Source organism: Leucopleurus acutus (assembly GCF_964270905.1).
Source record: "Leucopleurus acutus genome assembly, chromosome: 18".
NCBI classification, from domain to species: Eukaryota; Metazoa; Chordata; class Mammalia; order Artiodactyla; family Delphinidae; genus Leucopleurus; species Leucopleurus acutus.
The window spans coordinates 50,265,287-50,283,652 of NC_139160.1; the positions used below are offsets into that span (position 1 = coordinate 50,265,287).

General features: G+C 37.5%; 1 protein-coding gene across 9 annotated transcripts in view; it reads right to left on the reverse strand.

Annotated features, from left to right (window-relative positions):
- Nucleotides 1-426: 426 nt before the first annotated feature.
- The window catches only part of MYCBP2 (MYC binding protein 2), a 273,166-nt gene continuing 255,226 nt past the window's right edge, over nt 427-18,366 (reverse strand). For all 9 annotated transcript variants that reach the window (XM_082859416.1, XM_082859420.1, XM_082859419.1 and 6 more), the window contains 12 exons: nt 16,657-16,753; nt 15,221-15,340; nt 13,359-13,460; nt 11,950-12,078; nt 11,453-11,585; nt 9,842-9,945; nt 8,864-9,052; nt 7,937-8,044; nt 6,612-6,821; nt 3,963-4,070; nt 3,151-3,316; nt 427-1,248 (listed from right to left, as the gene is read on the reverse strand). In XM_082859416.1, coding sequence (XP_082715542.1) covers nt 1,133-1,248; nt 3,151-3,316; nt 3,963-4,070; nt 6,612-6,821; nt 7,937-8,044; nt 8,864-9,052; nt 9,842-9,945; nt 11,453-11,585; nt 11,950-12,078; nt 13,359-13,460; nt 15,221-15,340; nt 16,657-16,753 — 1,582 coding nt within the window. In that variant the 3' untranslated portion in view covers nt 427-1,132. The remainder of the gene's footprint in view (nt 1,249-3,150; nt 3,317-3,962; nt 4,071-6,611; nt 6,822-7,936; nt 8,045-8,863; nt 9,053-9,841; nt 9,946-11,452; nt 11,586-11,949; nt 12,079-13,358; nt 13,461-15,220; nt 15,341-16,656; nt 16,754-18,366) is intronic.

Consider the following 18,366-nt stretch of genomic DNA (forward strand, 5'->3'; position numbering starts at 1 on the left):
ATATAATCCGATTTATGACTCATCATAAGTCAACAGTGCGTCAATTTCATGAGTTAACTGTAAAAAATATCTACTAAAACACACAGTCTATAATAGATAAAGAAAAGACTAGTGATTCTGTCGATTGTTATACACGTTGAAAAGGAGCTGGTTAATAAGGTGGAGGTTGTTGAATTTCCTAAATATTTTCTTCTATCTTTCGCATATGTCTGTTTATGAATATCTATCTCTCCATCTCTCCAGTGTTAAGATTCCAACATTGTACTTCATTACTACTCTTATTTTCCCTAACAAACAGTTTTGAAGGTTATGATTGTGCTATGTTAGTAAATTTCTTTCCAAGGAAAATTGGATGGAGTTTTAGACCTTAGGTATTTAAATTTTGTTTCTCAAGCCAACACCTTACACACTTGTTAGACTTTATCACTGTATAAAAATGTACAGTGGTTTATTGACATGTACATTCCAATATGTTTACAGCTGCAAGATAATGAGGCACACTCAGTATTGCACTTCATTAAAATTTCAGGCTCAAACTTAACCTAGAAGTTTAAATGAAACTGCATTTGTAATTTAGTAATTCTTATACAGGACAAACATTGATATCTTTATATACAGTGTGATACTTATTACATTTATATGCCGTCCTAACACATTTTTTTTTTTTAAATAACAGTCTAGGAAATAAACCAGAATATTCCTCTTTTTATCCCCACCCGTGATGCAATTGTACAGGATTACAAAAAGGCAGTATACAATAAACAATGATAATTTTTCTCTTTTGCTTGAAAGCCAGCATCATTCTTAGTCCATGGGCATGGCAATTCTTTGATATCAATTATCTATAAATGTCCAATGCTTCACAGGCCAATGACAATAATGGCCACATGCAAACACCTCACAAGTTTGATGTGTTGGTTCAAAAGAAGATAAACTGAAATAATAGGGAAACTTTCCATAGCAAGAATTATGTACATGGTATTTGGCATCCTTCTTGCACTGTGAATGGTTCATTTTCATGGATGTAAAAATGGTCCCGTCTTTATCCTGAGCAGAGTTTAAACTTCACCACATCCGCCTGGGGGGATGAAGGTAACTTTTCTCTCTGTAGAATCTGAGGAATCTGAGTGTTCTAAAATGTGTGAGCATTTCTGCACACTCCACAACCCAGGGCAAACTCTTCTCCAGTGGGTGGATGCACAACATGGAGAGGACATTCAGTTCCTTCTAATTGTTTGCCTTTGGGACCTGTATAAATTTTGAAGGAGGCAAAAAACTATAATTAAAACACACACACACATGCAAACCTAATGTAAATATTAATCACCTGTAAGTTACTTAGAGCAATAATGTGACTGTAGTTATGCAAATATAAAATTAAAAAATTATTTTCTTCTAACCACAAAAACAAAAACATTCACTATAAAAAATTCAACGTACCACATACATGCAGCAGGAAGGGATAGGGTCCCTATCCCGGGCCAGAAGGATTATCTCCTTCAACTTCTTAATCTGGACTCTTGTCCTCATCCATACAACACCGCCCCCTTTTCGCTCCCTTCCTTCGCTGGCCTTCAGCTCACCACCCTCCTCCTGCTCGTCCTGGCTCACGCCTCTATTCTGGCCATCTTCCTAAACACTCTAGCCTCACGTTATTCTCATCTTGCTTCTTTAAAGCTTCTTGAAAAGTCCTAAAGTACTTCTACTGTAAAGGAAGTGGAGGAAGAATAGTATAACAAATTTTACTTGAGATGAGCAAATAGAAAAGAGTAGCCGTACTTAAAAAAAAACCCTATGCATCTTAGTATCCTTGTTTTTGAATAGATAATATACTTTACACGGTTTAAAAATCAAAATGTTAAAAAAATTACATACAAAAAGAAGTCACCTTCCCCCCATTTTTATCCCATTTTTCCCTGTTTTCCCAAATAGTTAATCAGTTTTATTAGTTTCTTGTCAATCTCCCCAGTGGTTTTTTAAAATGCATGAGAGTATATATTCTCATTTCCCCCTTTCTTACAAAAGGTGGCATACTACACACAATGTTCAGTAACTTGATTTTTCATTTAACAGTATCTGCTATAGATCTTTCCATATTAGTACACAGAAACTCCATCCTCAGTCACCTTCCTTTTTAATAGTGTGTAGTACTGAGTGTTTAACCAACCTCTTACTGGATACTTGCATTGTTTACAAACTTGTATTATTATAAACAATGATGCAATGAATAACCTTCATATCTGCTCTTTTTTATTTTTCTCACATATGTGGGTATATTCCCAGAAGTGGGATTGTTGAAGGGTAGGTATATTGGCAATTTTGAGAGGCACCACAGGGTTCTGCCATTTGCACTCTGGTAAGCAATGGATGAGACTGTGTGTTTCCCAGCTTTAACAACGTTGTACACTGTGGTGTATGTGCTCTTGCATGTATTTCCACTTGTTTCAGATCTGTCTCTTCTGTAGTCACATTTACCTCTCCTTCCACTCTTCTCACTTCTGTTAAGCCTGGTATGCCACCCCACTGTGATCTCCAGCCTCCTGACCTCTTCCAGTTTTCTGTCTCTTTTTGGTTTCATATTCACTTTTTCTCAGCCTGACCTCCATAGACAATCATCTCTCCTGTATTCTCAGTGGCTTCTTTAATTCCCTTGGCTTTCTGATGCTCACTATGCTGCCCATTCCCAGCCATTCTAGATCAAATCACTTGTCCATTTTATGGTGCTGGTTCCAGGCTTCTTAAAAAATATCATAGCTGCTCACAATAAAGGCAGATGTGTGACCAAAAAAAAAAAAAAAAAAAAAATCACTAAATCCTTTTAAATGGTTCTATTATCAATTTATAATTTCAAACTTCTCAGGGCCCTTTAGTGCTGAGCAGCTATCCTTCTACTAATCCTTAGCTGACTTCCTTCTCAGTCCCCACACAATTGCTTCTTACAGCTTTGAGCCCCTTGTTCATGATGGTCATCTTACTTTTTACTCCACTCAGAAAGTCAGACGCTTACAAGGGCCGAGGAATTCCCTTTGTTTCTTTAGGATAGTTTGAACTGGGTTTCTGCCACTTGAAACAAAGTGTTCTCATGTGATCATTAAACAAAACGAGATACCATATACAGTATAACCATATTTATGAATATTAAAAGCATACCTGCAGGACAGTGTGGTAGTTCTTCCTTAGGAATGCTAGTCATTCTCTGAAAATCATCATGACAAGCATTACAAAAATGTGTTGTTCCAAAACAGAAAAAGACTGCCACTGAACAGCAGTAGCGACATTTATATTCCAAAAAGTCTGTGCCATGTTTCGGACACATCTACAGCAAAAGAAAATAAATACAAGATTATGGCGAGTCTATTTCAACGATACCTAAGAAAACCATACACTTAACTCAGTGATTCATATTTTGAGAGTACACACAGCTCTCAAAACTGACTGAAAAACTGATGATACACACATTAAAATATTGAATAAATGTGTGGCTTGGCCCAAAAGGTTTGGACGAAGCCCCAAATTTAAATCCCAGCTCCATAATAACCAATATTATTTAATAAGCCAGCCATTTAATTTCCTTGTGAATGTTTCTTGGTCAGCCAAATTGAAAAATTAATAATATTTCTTCTATCTCTCAATCTCATAGATGTATTATTAAGATTTCACTGAAGACGGGAAAACCTAAAAGTGTGACTGCAGGTTTAAGAAAATGAAGTAAGTAAATTTATTACTTGTTGAAATATGGTGATTATCTTATGGGAGACAAAATTATAAAATGCGAATACCATCCAAAAGAAATAATATATACAAAATGATCTGGAAAATTATACACTGCCCTGCAAACATCAGAAAGCACTGGGGAAAAAAACGTACTATACTATCCCCATCATATTCGTTATATTATTATTTTAAAAACACAGAAGCTTAACATTTCTAAACTGTCCTTTCTAATAAAATGTTCTGCCCACCTGAGCCCTGGACACATCAGAACAGGCACCGCAAATGAGCTCTCTGGGATCATAATCATCTCCCTGTCCAGCCTCAGCATCGCAACGAGCTTCACCACCGAAATATGCCTAAGGAGGGAATGCATTCAGATCACAGCAGGAAACAGAAAACTCTGCCATGGGAGGTTCAGTGTGGGTGCAATGGAAGTGAGATCGAGAGGTCTCAGGAAATACTATTGTCTACTGACATTCCCTTGTAATGCCAAGTGGATACCCATATTGCTGCCTGTAAGAAATAGATCAGGGTATGAAATAAAGCTACTTCAGTTCTGGAATGCATTCATACTTACAGTAGAAAGTTCAGACATTGTACTGTCAAAGCAAAATAACAAAAGAATGTATAATATTCCAAATAAATATCAAGAATAGGATATTAAGTAGTAAAGAGAAGCTATGATTTTCCAGGGCCAAGTTTGAATGGTTTTTCTCTTTTTGAAATATGAAATAACATATTCCCTTCTACTATTCTAAATAAATGCCTAAAATAAATATTAGTATAAAATTATAACCCTGAGGCTAATGGGAAAGAAAAAAAAATCAATTTTGATCATATAAAAATGTTTAAAAAGGAAAGGCAAATTTGGATATTCTGTTCAGGACATTGCTCATACTTATAGAGCTGCACTACATGTAGGAACTCAACAGTATCTAATACAGATACTTGAATATATGAAGTTATCATCATGGGTAATTCCTCTCTATTTGCTCTGGGCACAAAATAAATTAGACCAATTATAACTGGGGCATTCTGCATATATAACATGTCTCATAGGCAAAAAAACTATATCCATAATTGGGTATAAATAAGATGAGTCAATAGAAATCTATTATTTGTACTGGAAAAACAAGATGAAAGACAGGCTTCATTGATAAAGAGGCTATAAATGGTCATCCACCAGCTAAATCAGGCCTCAGAAGTATTTCATTTGTCCTGGGGGCCTATTCCAGCTGTTTTACTTTTCTAGATTCCCTGCGTGGCTTCCTGGACATCTGACGGTCATCTGTGTGGTAGCGCAGTATTCATTTATGAGGTTCAGTACATTAAACACACAGAAGAAATAGTATTTTATTATTTGTAACAATTCAAGTTTCACAAATGTACACCATTGGTCTTTCCTTGGGTGTGTGTATTTGTCTGCCTTTCTGGCTACCATCTATCTACTTAGCCTTCCATTCATTATCTGTATTTTCTTTCTGTTACTTCGGGAGACTATGCATCTTTCATATATTGATTCCTTCATTTATTCATTCTCCAATTAACTTAGTGTCTAATAAGTGCCAAGTACTAGAGATAGAGAACTTAAGAAACATAGTCTCCGTCCTCATGGAACTTATCAAGGGGGACAGAGACACGTGAACCAGTCACCGTTAATGCAGAATAATGAGCGCTTAGATGGACGTATGCGAGATGTCAAAATGGCGTGGCGGTGGTGGGGAGGTCGGGGCACGCTGCAGAGGAGGCGAAACCGGAGCCGAATCCGGAAGTGTGATTGCACAGATCTGGCCGTGCCTATGAGCATGTGCGTGTGCGTGGGTGGCAAGTGAGAGTAAGATGCAGAGTAGGAGGCAGAGAAGAGCATTCCATGGACAGAAGAGCCCGGGCGACGGCGTGGAGGTGTGGGTGAGTGAGCCAACACGGTCCAGTTTGGGGCACTGCAAGTTGTTCCGTGTTCCGTTGCACGGGGCACAAGTGGTGGCATGCTGGGAGATGAGACTAGAGAGGTGGAGGGGCCACAGGATTAGAAGCTGAACAGTGACACGATCAGATCTGGGATCTAGAAATGTTCATCTGCTAGTGGAATTGTAAGTGTAAAGCATGGAATGGAGCGGTTAGGGGCTCCACACAAGAAGCCCAGTAAGAAGGCTACTAATAATTACCAAAGAAAACGATTAGGGTTGCTAAAGATATAATAATAGAAAGAAAAAAGAACTCAAGAGAGATCTGGAGGTAGAATTGACTTTGTTCATTTGTTAATACAGACTGGAGATTGGGAGAGTCAGAAGTATCTGTGAGAAATCTAAATGTCTGGTAGACAGTTGGGTATTTGTATCCAAATCTCAAAAATTTTGGAGGGTCGGAACAATACAGGTGGTAGGCAAAGGCATGGGTATACAGGTCACCAAAGGTGAGGAGGTATGATCAGGCAAGAATGGAGGGCTGGGGAAACAAATATGTAAGGAGTAGATGAATAAAAAGGAACTCTGTGAGGGGGGTAAAGACAAGTGACCAGAAAGGAAGGAAGATACCAAAGACAGTCTTGTCCTGGGAGCCAAGGAGGTAAGAATTTTAAGAAGGGAATGGTCAAAAGAGTTAAAGCAAAAGAAGTTTATTCCAGAGCCAACTGGATTTGGAAAACAAGAGGGGATTGCTGATGGGAAACAGCTTGTGTAGTGAAACACCTCATGTTTGTTTTGGAAATAGTCTGTATATGTTAAAAAAAAGCGCCCCAAAACAAATTAAGGAAATAAATTCTGCTTGAAGCACAGCACCAAACTTTCTCATTTTTAACTTTAGACTTAAAACGTAAGAATAATTAGACATCACTATACTATTCAACTTCTTAATCACACAGGTAATCTTAATAATTTGTAGTATGATTAACAGCATACCTTTCTGCATTTGTAGCAGACATAATATGCATATCTATTCATGGCATAGCCAGCGGGGTCATTATAAAATCTCACACCAGGGGTTGTGATAGCTTCGCTCTTATGCAGACCTTCATATTCCAATCTCATTAGGGCTTTTCTTCTGACATCCTCATAGAGTTCTTTTATAGGATCAAGCAGGTCTTTTAACACAATATGATTTATTTTGTTCTGCAATTTTGAAAAATGAACATTCTTTAACAGAATCATTTATTTATTAATTCAGCAAACACTTAGTATTCACCTAAGTGCCAAGCACCGCGCTAGGACAGGAGATAACCAAACATTTCCTAAATAAAATGCCATTTAAAAATAATCCTGTAAAGTCCTCACAAGCCTACAGTTTCCCAAGAGCAGGGAAAGTGGCGGCAAGTGGGGCACAGAACACGAAAATTCCATTTGATTAGCTTCATATTCCTGAGTATGACATATATCTCCTGCTGCCTTAGCTGTTCTGGGAATAAAGGGTTACCCTGCTGCCACAGATATCCCTCTGTGTGTGTTTTTGGTTCCTTGGGGGTGGGGCAGAATGTTTGATAATAGAAATGAACACGTAGTATTTTCTATATCACTCTCATCTATCATTTCCTGAAAGTGACTTTTCTTTGTGGCAACAAGTGAGAAGGGAGAGAAAATCCTATCATCTTTTTGGATATTGCTCAGTCTAAGCAATGACTGTGCTAAGTCCATGTTATACCCTAAACACCAGTCTGGCAGTACATTCTTAAACAAAAGTTTTTTGTTAAACATCGTTAGCTTGCCAAAATAACCTGCTGCTTTGGTTCCTATCTTTGCAGGGACGTGTCAAAATGTCAAGAATTTTCTCCTTATTTTACCTGAGCTCTAAAGAGTCTGTCCTAATAGCACTTTAAAAAGTTCAGGTTTCACTCTTTCACGGCAGGTATCAGCACCTACAAGCACCACAGGCTCATTCTTCTCTTTGGTAGTCACCCACTGACAAGTCACATGGACTGAACTCTCAGCGGGTCTGAAAGCAGTGATGCGTGCCCTTCAATGCACGATGATATCTAAATGAATTTTCTGATGCAATAGTTTAATTTAATCAGCTTTTAATGGAAAATTAATGTCTAGAAATGTAGTATAATAGAAAGATCTTATTCTCAGGTACTGCCTGGGTGAAGAGAGCAGAAACTGATGGGGGCTGGTGGTAAAAAGTAGACTAAGAAGGACACTGAGAGATGCTGCCATGTTTATTTTGAAAGATGAAAGATGAAGACAAAGATGAAAATTAATAGAAAGCAGATAATTTCCGATTCTTTCCATACCTTGCAAATGGGACAAGATATAAATCCAAATGTTATCCTTGGACCAAGCCATCTGTTTTCCAAAACTCGTCGACAGCACTGTAAGTGGAATATGTGACTACAATCCAGCTTAAATAAAGAAAAGAGAAGGATATAAGCAAATGTAATAACAATAAACACGAGTAACTGGCAGATTAGTCAATGTAAGGTGCTACTTAGGGCAGGTAAGAGAAAAATCTAGAAATTCAGTACACTGAAACTTCGGCACTTCTCTATTATTCATGTGACATTATGAACGAGATCTTCAGCTTCTCCCAATTTTTACCATTCATGTATTAACGCCACCTTATAGAGAGTAAGCTGGGCTAGGGAGAAATGTGAAATTATTCAATTTTGTATCTCACAGGAAGAAGAGGAAACTACTGATTTAAAGGTTTAAAATTTATTTTTGAGAATATTTATTGTCTTGGAATCACAAGAACTGGAACTATAAACAAACAGCCAGTAAATGTTAAAAAAAACTTATTTAGCAAATTGTAACTTCTATAATATTACTAACATTGTATATATATGTATATATATTATATATAGAGGTATGTATCATGCATAGATCAATTACATAATGCTATAAAAGGCCATGCTGGATTCTGGAAATTAAGAAGAGAGAAGCTACTGGATAATCTAATTATTTTTTTTCTCCCTTATGAACATTTTATACTTTCAATTGATTATACAGGCTTACACAAATCAGAGATTAAAGCTCACTGCACAAAATGGAGACAGAACATAAAGAGACAGCATTTGCTCTGTAATAAACTGGGGGATATTAGTGGGATATTTTCTCCCAATGGTATAAGAAAGATTCAGTCGTTTGTTTATTTGACATGTATATTTATATTTCCTATTGAAAAATCTAGGCACACTTAACACGTTAAAAGCGGAGACAACCTGAATGGCCGGTGCTGCGGAGAGCGCTTCTGTGAAACAGATCATGCACATGTCGTCAGCGTCCTGCTTCAGGGTTACGGCATTTTTATCACAGCCGTGTAGACAGGGCAGACAGCGCTCTTCGTTTTTAACACCTCCGCATGGATGGCCACAAGGATGCGTCTTGCTACAGGCTATCTTAGCATATTCCTGTTAAAGATGAATTACAACGGCACAGAAAATATCAAAAAAGGCACACATCCTGGTAATTACATCCATTATATTAATTTTCCAAGGTACTTTCCCCCGGGAAATAGATATAAGGCTAAGTAACCATAAAGTAGTTATTTTTATTCTTTGTTTGTATATAACTTAGGATTATTAACAAAGTCTAATGTGATTTAAAAAAATTTCACTCCACATTAAAGGGAATGCTGATTAAAAAGTGAGCTGCAATTTTAATCTATTTGTTATCATGCATAGCCATGAAGCAAAAAAAATTCCTGACATATAATCATCCAATCACCACCTACCTCTCACCAAAATGGGGATTAAAAAAAATACAGGTACCCTTCACTATCTGGACACTATCCAAATTCTTGTTAACTAAATTGAGGAATCAAAAATATTTGGATAGCATGGAATGTGTACAGATGTTCATGCATAAACAACTTTAAGGAAACAAGTGAATAAAAAATGTGTAACAAGCAAAGGAAAGGCAGCCCACAGATTTTTATCTGCTTCTAGCACAGAAGTAAATGTTAAATATATATGATGGTGGTAGTTGGGAAACACACACAAGAGACTGATTTGGGTTTGAGAGCTTTAACTGATCCATTCTCCAGCTTTGATAAAGCATTTAACTCTTGACATGGGTAATACAATAATTTAGAAAACAAAAGTGATGCTGAGCTCAGAGTCCTATTTATATGAAGTGAAGGTGTCATGAGGGAACACGTGCTACTCCTTACATGATGGCCTAACTAACTATACACGCACCTGGCAATCTGCATCAGAACAAACACTGCCAACAGCAGACAACTCTGTTCCACTCCTGGAACCACAGAAACGGCATGCTTCCGAGCTACTTGTGGTGGGTTTACCTAGGTTCAGGCAGAAAAGGAAAGTCCTCCTTAAGTATATGCTTTCTACATATTTTAATATAACTAAGTGAAGAAAACAAATCAAGCAAGCAGGGATTATGTATCAGGTGCTATCACTGAGAAATCAGCCCGGCAGTCTTGCAGCTGAAGGGTTGTAAACCGCCCTAATTAGAAAGTAAATAATCACACACAAAAAAGGATAAGAGACTAAAGAGCTACCTGAAGCCAAATAAATTATTAACTGATTTATTTATACTTCTTCAGTACACAGAAACCGACTAGGCTTCTAGTCAAGACAGCAGGTCGAGCAGCTATGGTAAGCCCCCTCATTACAAAAGCACAATGCCAGACAAAATATAACAACAAAAATTAAATAAAGATACATAGAAGAAAGGGAAATCATTAGGTACCTTTCCCAATGACAACATTACAAGGTATAAGAGAAAACCTATCAGCAGAGAATATGAAACGTGAATAACAGAAGAATTCCCACCCAGGGAACTAAAGATAATAGAAACATTTGAAAAGGAATTTAAATATGTTTGAAATAGTTAAAGGAGGAATGGAATCAATAAAACAAAGAACAAAAGGAAAAAGAACAAGATTTGAAAAACACAGACCAAGCTCATTTTAAAACACAGGTACAAAATTCTAAATATGATAAGTGAACTTAGCAATATTTACAGAAAATTTTTTTTTTTTTTTTTTTTTTTTTTGCGTTACACGGGCCTCTCGCTGCTGTGACCTCTCCCGTCGTGGAGCACAGGCTCCAGACGCGCAGGCCCAGCGGCCATGGCTCACGGGCCCAGCCGCTCCGTGGCATGTGGGATCTTCCCGGACCGGGGCACAAACCCATGTCCCCTGCATCGGCAGGCGGACTCTCAACCACTGCGCCACCAGGGAAGCCCAGAAAATGTTTTTTAAAAAGGATAGTTTAGGTCATAAATACAATGATGGTTCAAACACTAGAACATTCATTAATGTAATATGGTATGGAGGGAAAATAGGAGAAAAAAAAAAATCAGCTGTGAGAAAAGAAAAGACCATGCTCTTGCAGCATGAAAAGTTATTCATATTTAAATTTGTCAGATTTACATCTAACACCAAAATCAGAAATTTGTGTCAGATAAACGGCAGACTACAGAGGTGCTGAAAATTGAGAATCTGTAAGATTCAATGCACCTTTAAGCTGGGAATACACCAGACTTTAGAAAAAAAATCAAAATGAAAAATGCATATTTTGGAGATAAAATGACTTGCCCAAGGTCACACAGCTAGTTCATGGCAAACCAACTTTCCCGACTTTTAATCTAATGTTCTACAATAGAACACTGAACACTGTCTAGTAAATATAAAAATACAGTGATCAATGATCTCATCATCACTTAATAGAAAACACTCAAAATTATTCACATTAAATAATTAAATTAAACATCTAGTTTAATCGTAATCAGTAGGGATGGTTCAATCTATTTGTCAGGCACGGTTCACTCTTAAATCCTTTTACCTGTGTGTTCTCGGAATTCCACCATTGCCTTCATGGTTTTAGAATCTGCTAGTGCCATCAACCAAAACAATTTGGTTCTACCACAACCTTCATGAAGGTCAACCTTTATAGCTTCTTCTTCTTCTTTGAAGACCTATTGTATCATTAAAGAAAAGGGGAAAATATATCACTCTGAAAGAAGTATAAATTTTAATTATTCAATAATGAAAACGGCTTTTATTTATTAAGCAGTCTAAGAAATTCCAGATATTTCTAGTCTTCTCTTTAATCTTCACAACAGCCCCTTTTTTATCAATGTGGAAACCAAGTCTCAGAGGTTAAACAACATGCTTGATTTACACAGCTGGTAAATGAGACAGCTGGGAACTCCACCAGGGTCTTTGATTCCAAGGTTCATTTTTCTCCCATTACGCCAAGTCTCCTTCCCACATTTATTTCTTACTGAATATATTTTATGTTACAGATACTATTCTGCATGTAAATGCAGAAATTTTCACCTGTCTTTGATGAGTTTTGGTTCGCCGATGAAGATGAAGGAATCTGTCACAGTCAGTACATAAGTTTCCACATACGTTGCACAAAATGATTGCTGCAGTTTCACCGTCATCATGGTTATCACACATAGGCTAGAACAGGACATTTCCATACGTTACAAAAGGTTAACAAGAAAGTCTTAAATACTCATACAAATTGAATGTGATTTATTTACAACAGGAACAGACTGTTACTCTGAACTCAAATAAGAATTTAAAATCTGAACATTAAACAGAATTATGGCAAGTGTACTTAACTATAAAAGCCCTCGGGCTTCCCTGGTGGTGGCGCAGTGGTTAAGAGCCCGCCTGCCAATGCAGTGGACACGGGTTCGAGCCCTGGTCCGGGGAGATCCCACATGCCGCAGAGCAACTAAGCCCGTGTGCCACACAACTACTGAAGCCCGCACACCTAGAGCCCGTGCTCCGCAACAAGAGAAGCCACCGCAGTGAGAAGCCTGCGCACCACAACGAAGACCCAATGCAGCCAAAAATAAATAAAATAAAATAAATTTATATATATTTAAAAAAAGGCCTCAGAATCCCCAAATCAATGATTAAATGCGCTATGGGCATTCAATGATTAACAAAATAAACATGTATACTTTTCTTAGCGACTTAAGAAAATTTCTCCCATTATATTAAAACATTCTGTATGCTAAATTAATAAATAATGCATTTTTGAAACTTGGATGTTAAAAAGAAAATGCTGGAAGTGCCTGTATAAAGTTTTTCCTTCCAGTGAAGCGAGGGATACTTATCAAACCCACTTTAAGTACATCTGTGAATAAATGGTATATCATGTTGTTCTCTTACTACTTTATTTCCTTCTTATCATAAAACCGATTACATTTTAGTACAAAATCTAGATATAGAATCAGAGTCTGGCTAAAACCAAACTTTGATATGATGCAAACATGACTCAGAGAAGAAGGGAACAGTTTTTTAATGTAATTAAATCCCCTAATATACTATGAAGAGGGAACCCTAAGTGAAATAGACTTGTGAGATGAACTTGGGCAGTGTGACACAATTTTTCAAGAGTTCCACTAACTGTGTATTTTGACACATGAAGTCCTTTTTTTTTTTTTTTTTTTGTGGTACACGGGCCTCTCACTGTTGCAGCCTCTCCCGCTGCGGAGCACAGGCTCCGGACGCGCAGGCTCAGCGGCCATGGCTCACGGGCCCAGCCGCTCCGCGGCATGTGGGATCTTCCCGGACCGGGGCACGAACCCGCGTCCCCTGCAACGGCAGGCGGACTCTCAACCACTGTGCCACCAGGGAAGCCCCTAGAGTCCTTTTTTTTAAAGATAAGCCAAAGCTTACTGTAAAGAAAAACAAGCTAAATTTTTATAAAATAACTCTGATCTTACCATTTGTTTTTGTTGTCCATCCTTTCCCATCCATCTCCCTGAGGAGAGGCGATCCACGTGGTCCTGGTCGAGAACACACAGCGACGCCAGAGCAAGCCAGAGCTGCCGAAGGGAAAGGCTGTTACACTACAGAGCGTGGGGTTACGCCTTACAGAGCACCCACCGCCACAGCTCAGTGAAGGCTAGCTGGACTTGAAAAGACGTAGATCCCCAGTGGCACTCAAGTCTTCCTGGTGTGGTACCAGGTACCCACGCCCTCTACTGTGTGTGCCATGCACAGAGTAGGCACTCAAACACATACTGAGTAAATGACTGTTGCTCTGATGAACCATTCTGTTGTCTACCTGACATATAAAATTAACCTTTATTATTCTGATATGTAAACAACATATCAATACATAAATTTACATATTTAATATACCAATGCCTTCTACACATTTTCCAACTAATATCTGCCTGAGGCATTAAATTCCAAGGAAATCTCTATGCCTCTAACAGTCTAGCACTATGCTGGGTACACTTTGTCAGAAATAAGTAAACGTCTTACAAGCGTTAGAAAATTGCCCTCAAAAATACTTTAAAACTTTCTGAGGCTTAAAGAGCAAGCTTCATGTTTACACAGAATAACATATTTCTTCATTACTGAAAAACAGAAAATAATACTTAACTGTCTCAACTCTGAGAAGTGTGTGTGAGCATCACTGGACATGAAGAGTAAGGGGGAAATAAAATAGGGAAAGAGAAGCCAGAAGAAAAAGTTATGCAAGGAGAAAGGGGAGAGCCGACTAAAGAACGAGTGCAGCGCATATGTGGTGGGAAAGGTGACTGTCAGAGCAGCTGCTTCAGAGGCACAGTCACTGGAAACATGGCAGAAACTGGCTTTTTCTGCCCAAGGGAGATAAAATGTATCTTCTTTTTCAGACTTCTGAGGATTAACTTAAGCAATTTCTACCAGCTTTGACTTCTTCCTAACCCTGTCACAACTGCCCTGCTTCAAGGAAATCTCAAATCTCTTTTGGAAGTATATGGGACATAAAATTTGGTAGATTACAATTTACAATAGATTACATCTCATCTGAAGGATGCAATGTCACTTCCTAAGAGATTCTGCCCCATTGTGCCCTGGGCACACACTTTCTGCTTTTGAAAAGTAAGGCCTACACATTCAGTAAGTAGGCTACAGGACTCTATTTTAGGACAACTGAGTTATTACAGAAGGAGTAGGCAGGGGCCTTGTCTTTAAAGGACCTTCAGTCTATCACAACGTCATGCTGACACTAAAATTAACAGTAAACACATCATCAGAAAGGCAGTACACTGACATATAGGTAATTTAGCTTTTTTTAAATGAGTATATCCTTAGCTCCCTAAATAATAACAAAAACAAGTGATAAAGAACACGTAACAGTGAACATTAAAAATTACCAGGCTTAGCTTATAATTCAAAAAAGCCCTTCATACTTTTTCAATAAATACAATATTTGGTAAGAAAAAAGAGTGAGGTGGGTAGGGGAGGGATGGATTGGTAGTTTGAGATTAGCAGATACAAACTATTATACAGAGAACTGACAAACAACAAGGTCCTACCGTATAGCACAGGGAACTACATTCAATGTCCTGGGATGAACCATTATGGAAAAGAATGTATATATATATATAGATAGATAGATAGATAGATAGATAGATAGATAACTGAATCACTTTGCTGTACAATAGGAATTAACACATTATAAATCAACTATACTTCAATAAAATAAATTTTTTAGAAAAGTAAATTAAGCTGGCTTATTGATTTAAATTTGTTCAAATCTGTTACTGAAAAAGAACATGCAACAATATAGACCAAATGAAAGGAAACCTACCCTAGTTGTTGCAATACATCTCACTGGAGATCTAAATTCTTCCTCCATCTTGGTCAAGGCTATGATGGTTTCTGCAATGGCATTTTTTGTCACTCGGGACCACGCTTCTGACAAATGACCCTAATGAGCAGGACAGAATAATTTAATAAACAACCAGAGAGGTATAATCAAAGGAGCAGATTCTGTTCTCTGAACATCTTTCACCAAAAAGGAAAATTTATTTGCTAGTGGAATCTTAGATCAAGGGGCATACTTTAATATAAAAATCCTTCACAACTATATGAACAATTCAACTTCTACTTACTATTTTGATGATTCAAAAGAAAAGTAAATAAAAATTTAAGTTCTCAATACTCTTCTCTTACAGAGTTCAAGGGCATTTCATCTTACATGTAGATAAAAACATAACAAATACTAGGTTGTCTATGACTGAGAAATTCTGATCATGAAACCCTGTTATTTGACACGGAGCTCATACAGCTAAGCTAAGTGCTTTAGAAGAATATTACTGGAAACTGAGAGCATAAATGGGTTTAAATTACAACTACCTTAATTTGCTAATGTGATTTTTACTGAACACCAACATGTTACTCCTAGAGAGTTTCAGTGTTCCTAAACATCTTTCATAAATATTTTCATCCAGTGAAAAGCCTATTTACTCAGAAAGCCTATTTGAGAATGGAAAAAATTCTCCATTTCCCTGATGGAGGAAATGTCCAAACTGTTGGGAAAAGTGACAGAACTTCATATTTCCCCAGAATATCCTTACTCGTCTCATATCCACACGCTATCAATCTTTAAAGGGACAGTTCACATTCCAATTCCTCCTCTTCCAAAATGCTTGCCGTCTACTCTACCTCTCAGGAACCTATCATCCACAGTGTCCTGCCCTCCTCGGGCTGAACTCCTGGAAATACAATGGAATGTGAGGAAACTAACATGGAGCAACCAGTGAGAGCCAGGCACTCTGAGAAGTAATTCCCTTTCCTCCGCACTCCGGGATCTCCCTGCAAAAGCAACACCTAAAGACAGCGGTACAGGACGTTCATAAACTGTGAGAACTAAAAGACAGCAAGAAACCTTTGCTCTGAAAAGCCCTTTTTTTCCTTTAGGCTCTTGGGCTCAGGCTGTTTTTTTAGGGTTCAAAGAGTATACTTTTTTTTTTTTTAAGTTTTAAAGTCTTAGAAGACTTATGTGATAATTCTCAAGTAAATTAATTGGGAAGCTTGAAATGAACATAGTTTACACAAAGGGAAAATTTATCACCAGCTGGAAAGACAGATCGTGAGATAGTGAACCTACTAAATGGACCTTGTAAGCAAAGCAAAATAACATGAATGTTCTCTCAATTCAGCAGAATGATTATGCTACTCGTTTTGTTAATCAGGTTCCTACTGTACTTCACTGACATAATGATCAGGAGGATGGGAACTTACTGCTGCCATATCCTTAACGAGTTTAATGATGATCTCTGAGATCTGGGTAGGAGTTGAGCCCTTCATCCACCAGTGACTCTCACCTCGTCGGATATAACTACAAGAAAAGTCAGCGTTTGTAAACCAATCCGTGAGAGTTACAAATGAATAAGATGAAAACTGTTATTTCAGCATGCAGCATTTTAATTTTTAAAATGATTCAACCAGTCAGGACATTTTAAAAGAAAATTAATGACAACATTATTCGTAATCCACCTCTTCAACCCCAAGGGAGTAGCTATTCTGATATGTGTTCCCTTTCAAATATTTCACTGTTTACATATTATTTTTGTATGCATCTTTTAGAACAGTACTATTCAAACTATATCAATAGAACACAAACTATTTGTTACCAGTCCACATAAAGATAAGAGCTTGCACCAGAATATGTCAACTATATCACTGAGCATACAGCAAGTCCCCTATATACAAGCCTTCAAGTGACAAACTCTGAAAGATGCAAACGTGCATCTGGTTCCAGCAAGGAACCAGAACCTGTGCCATCAGCATCAGGCGTGAGTGAAATTGCAGCTCGCCCTCCGTCTCCTGTTGCTGACGATCCTTCAGCTCTACCACCTCCCACCTCCTCTCCCTCCTCCTGTCGGTAACTCTTCTTGTCTGTTCACTCGATGCCAGGCCCCGTATGCCAGCTGTTGTACTATACTACTGTACTTTTCAGGGTACTGTACCCAGTAAGATTAAAAATGTTTATTTTTTTGTGTTTGTTTTTTATGTATTATTTGTGCGAAAAGTATTGTAAACCTATTGCAGTACAGTACTATATAGCCGCTTGTGTTAGTTGGGTACCTAGGCTAACTTTGTTGGACTTAATGAACAAACTGGACTTACAAACGCGCTCTTGGAATGGAACTCATTTGTATGTAGGGGACTTACTGTACTACTGTTTAGTTCAGTTCACATTTTTTTCCCCTAGGAAGACTATCCAGATGAAGGAAGCAATATACTTATTTACATTCTAGTGCTATTTGCTTAATGTTATGAATTGGCTCTTTGACTAGCATTATTCCAGATGTCTCTAATCTTCTGCTGTTACACACAATTCTACAACAAACAGCCCTGTATATATACCCTTCTGCACATGTATGAACATGTTTGAGAGAAACAGTTCTACAGAAGTAGAATTGGTAGGTCAAAGGATATACACATTTTAAATACAGTGATATGTTATCAAACTGGCATCCAAAAAGGTTACGGCAATTTACATGAGATGTCATAAAAACTGTCTATTTCTTCATAATTATGCCAATGCAAAGATATTTTACTATTGTTTTAATCTACATTTCTCTGAATACCAGTGAGGTATCTTTTCATTTACTTATTGGCATTTGTAACTTTTCTTCTCTGAAGTGACTACTCTTGACATTTATTTTTGTATCAGTTGTTTGCCTTTTTTTTCATTGATTTATAGTCATTCTTTTAATATTATGACTAATGATTCATTGCCTACTATATAAGTGTTAAATATTTTTTTCCAAGTCAGTTGTTTGTATTTTAAAAGTATTGTCTATCAATTAATTCTCACTTTTATGTAGCCAAATCTCTCAGTCTTTTCCCCTGTTACTTTTGGGTTCTGTGTTTTATTTAAGGACGTCTTCCCAAATTGAAGATTACAAAAATATTCTTCTATAATTTGTCCTACTAGAGTGTAAA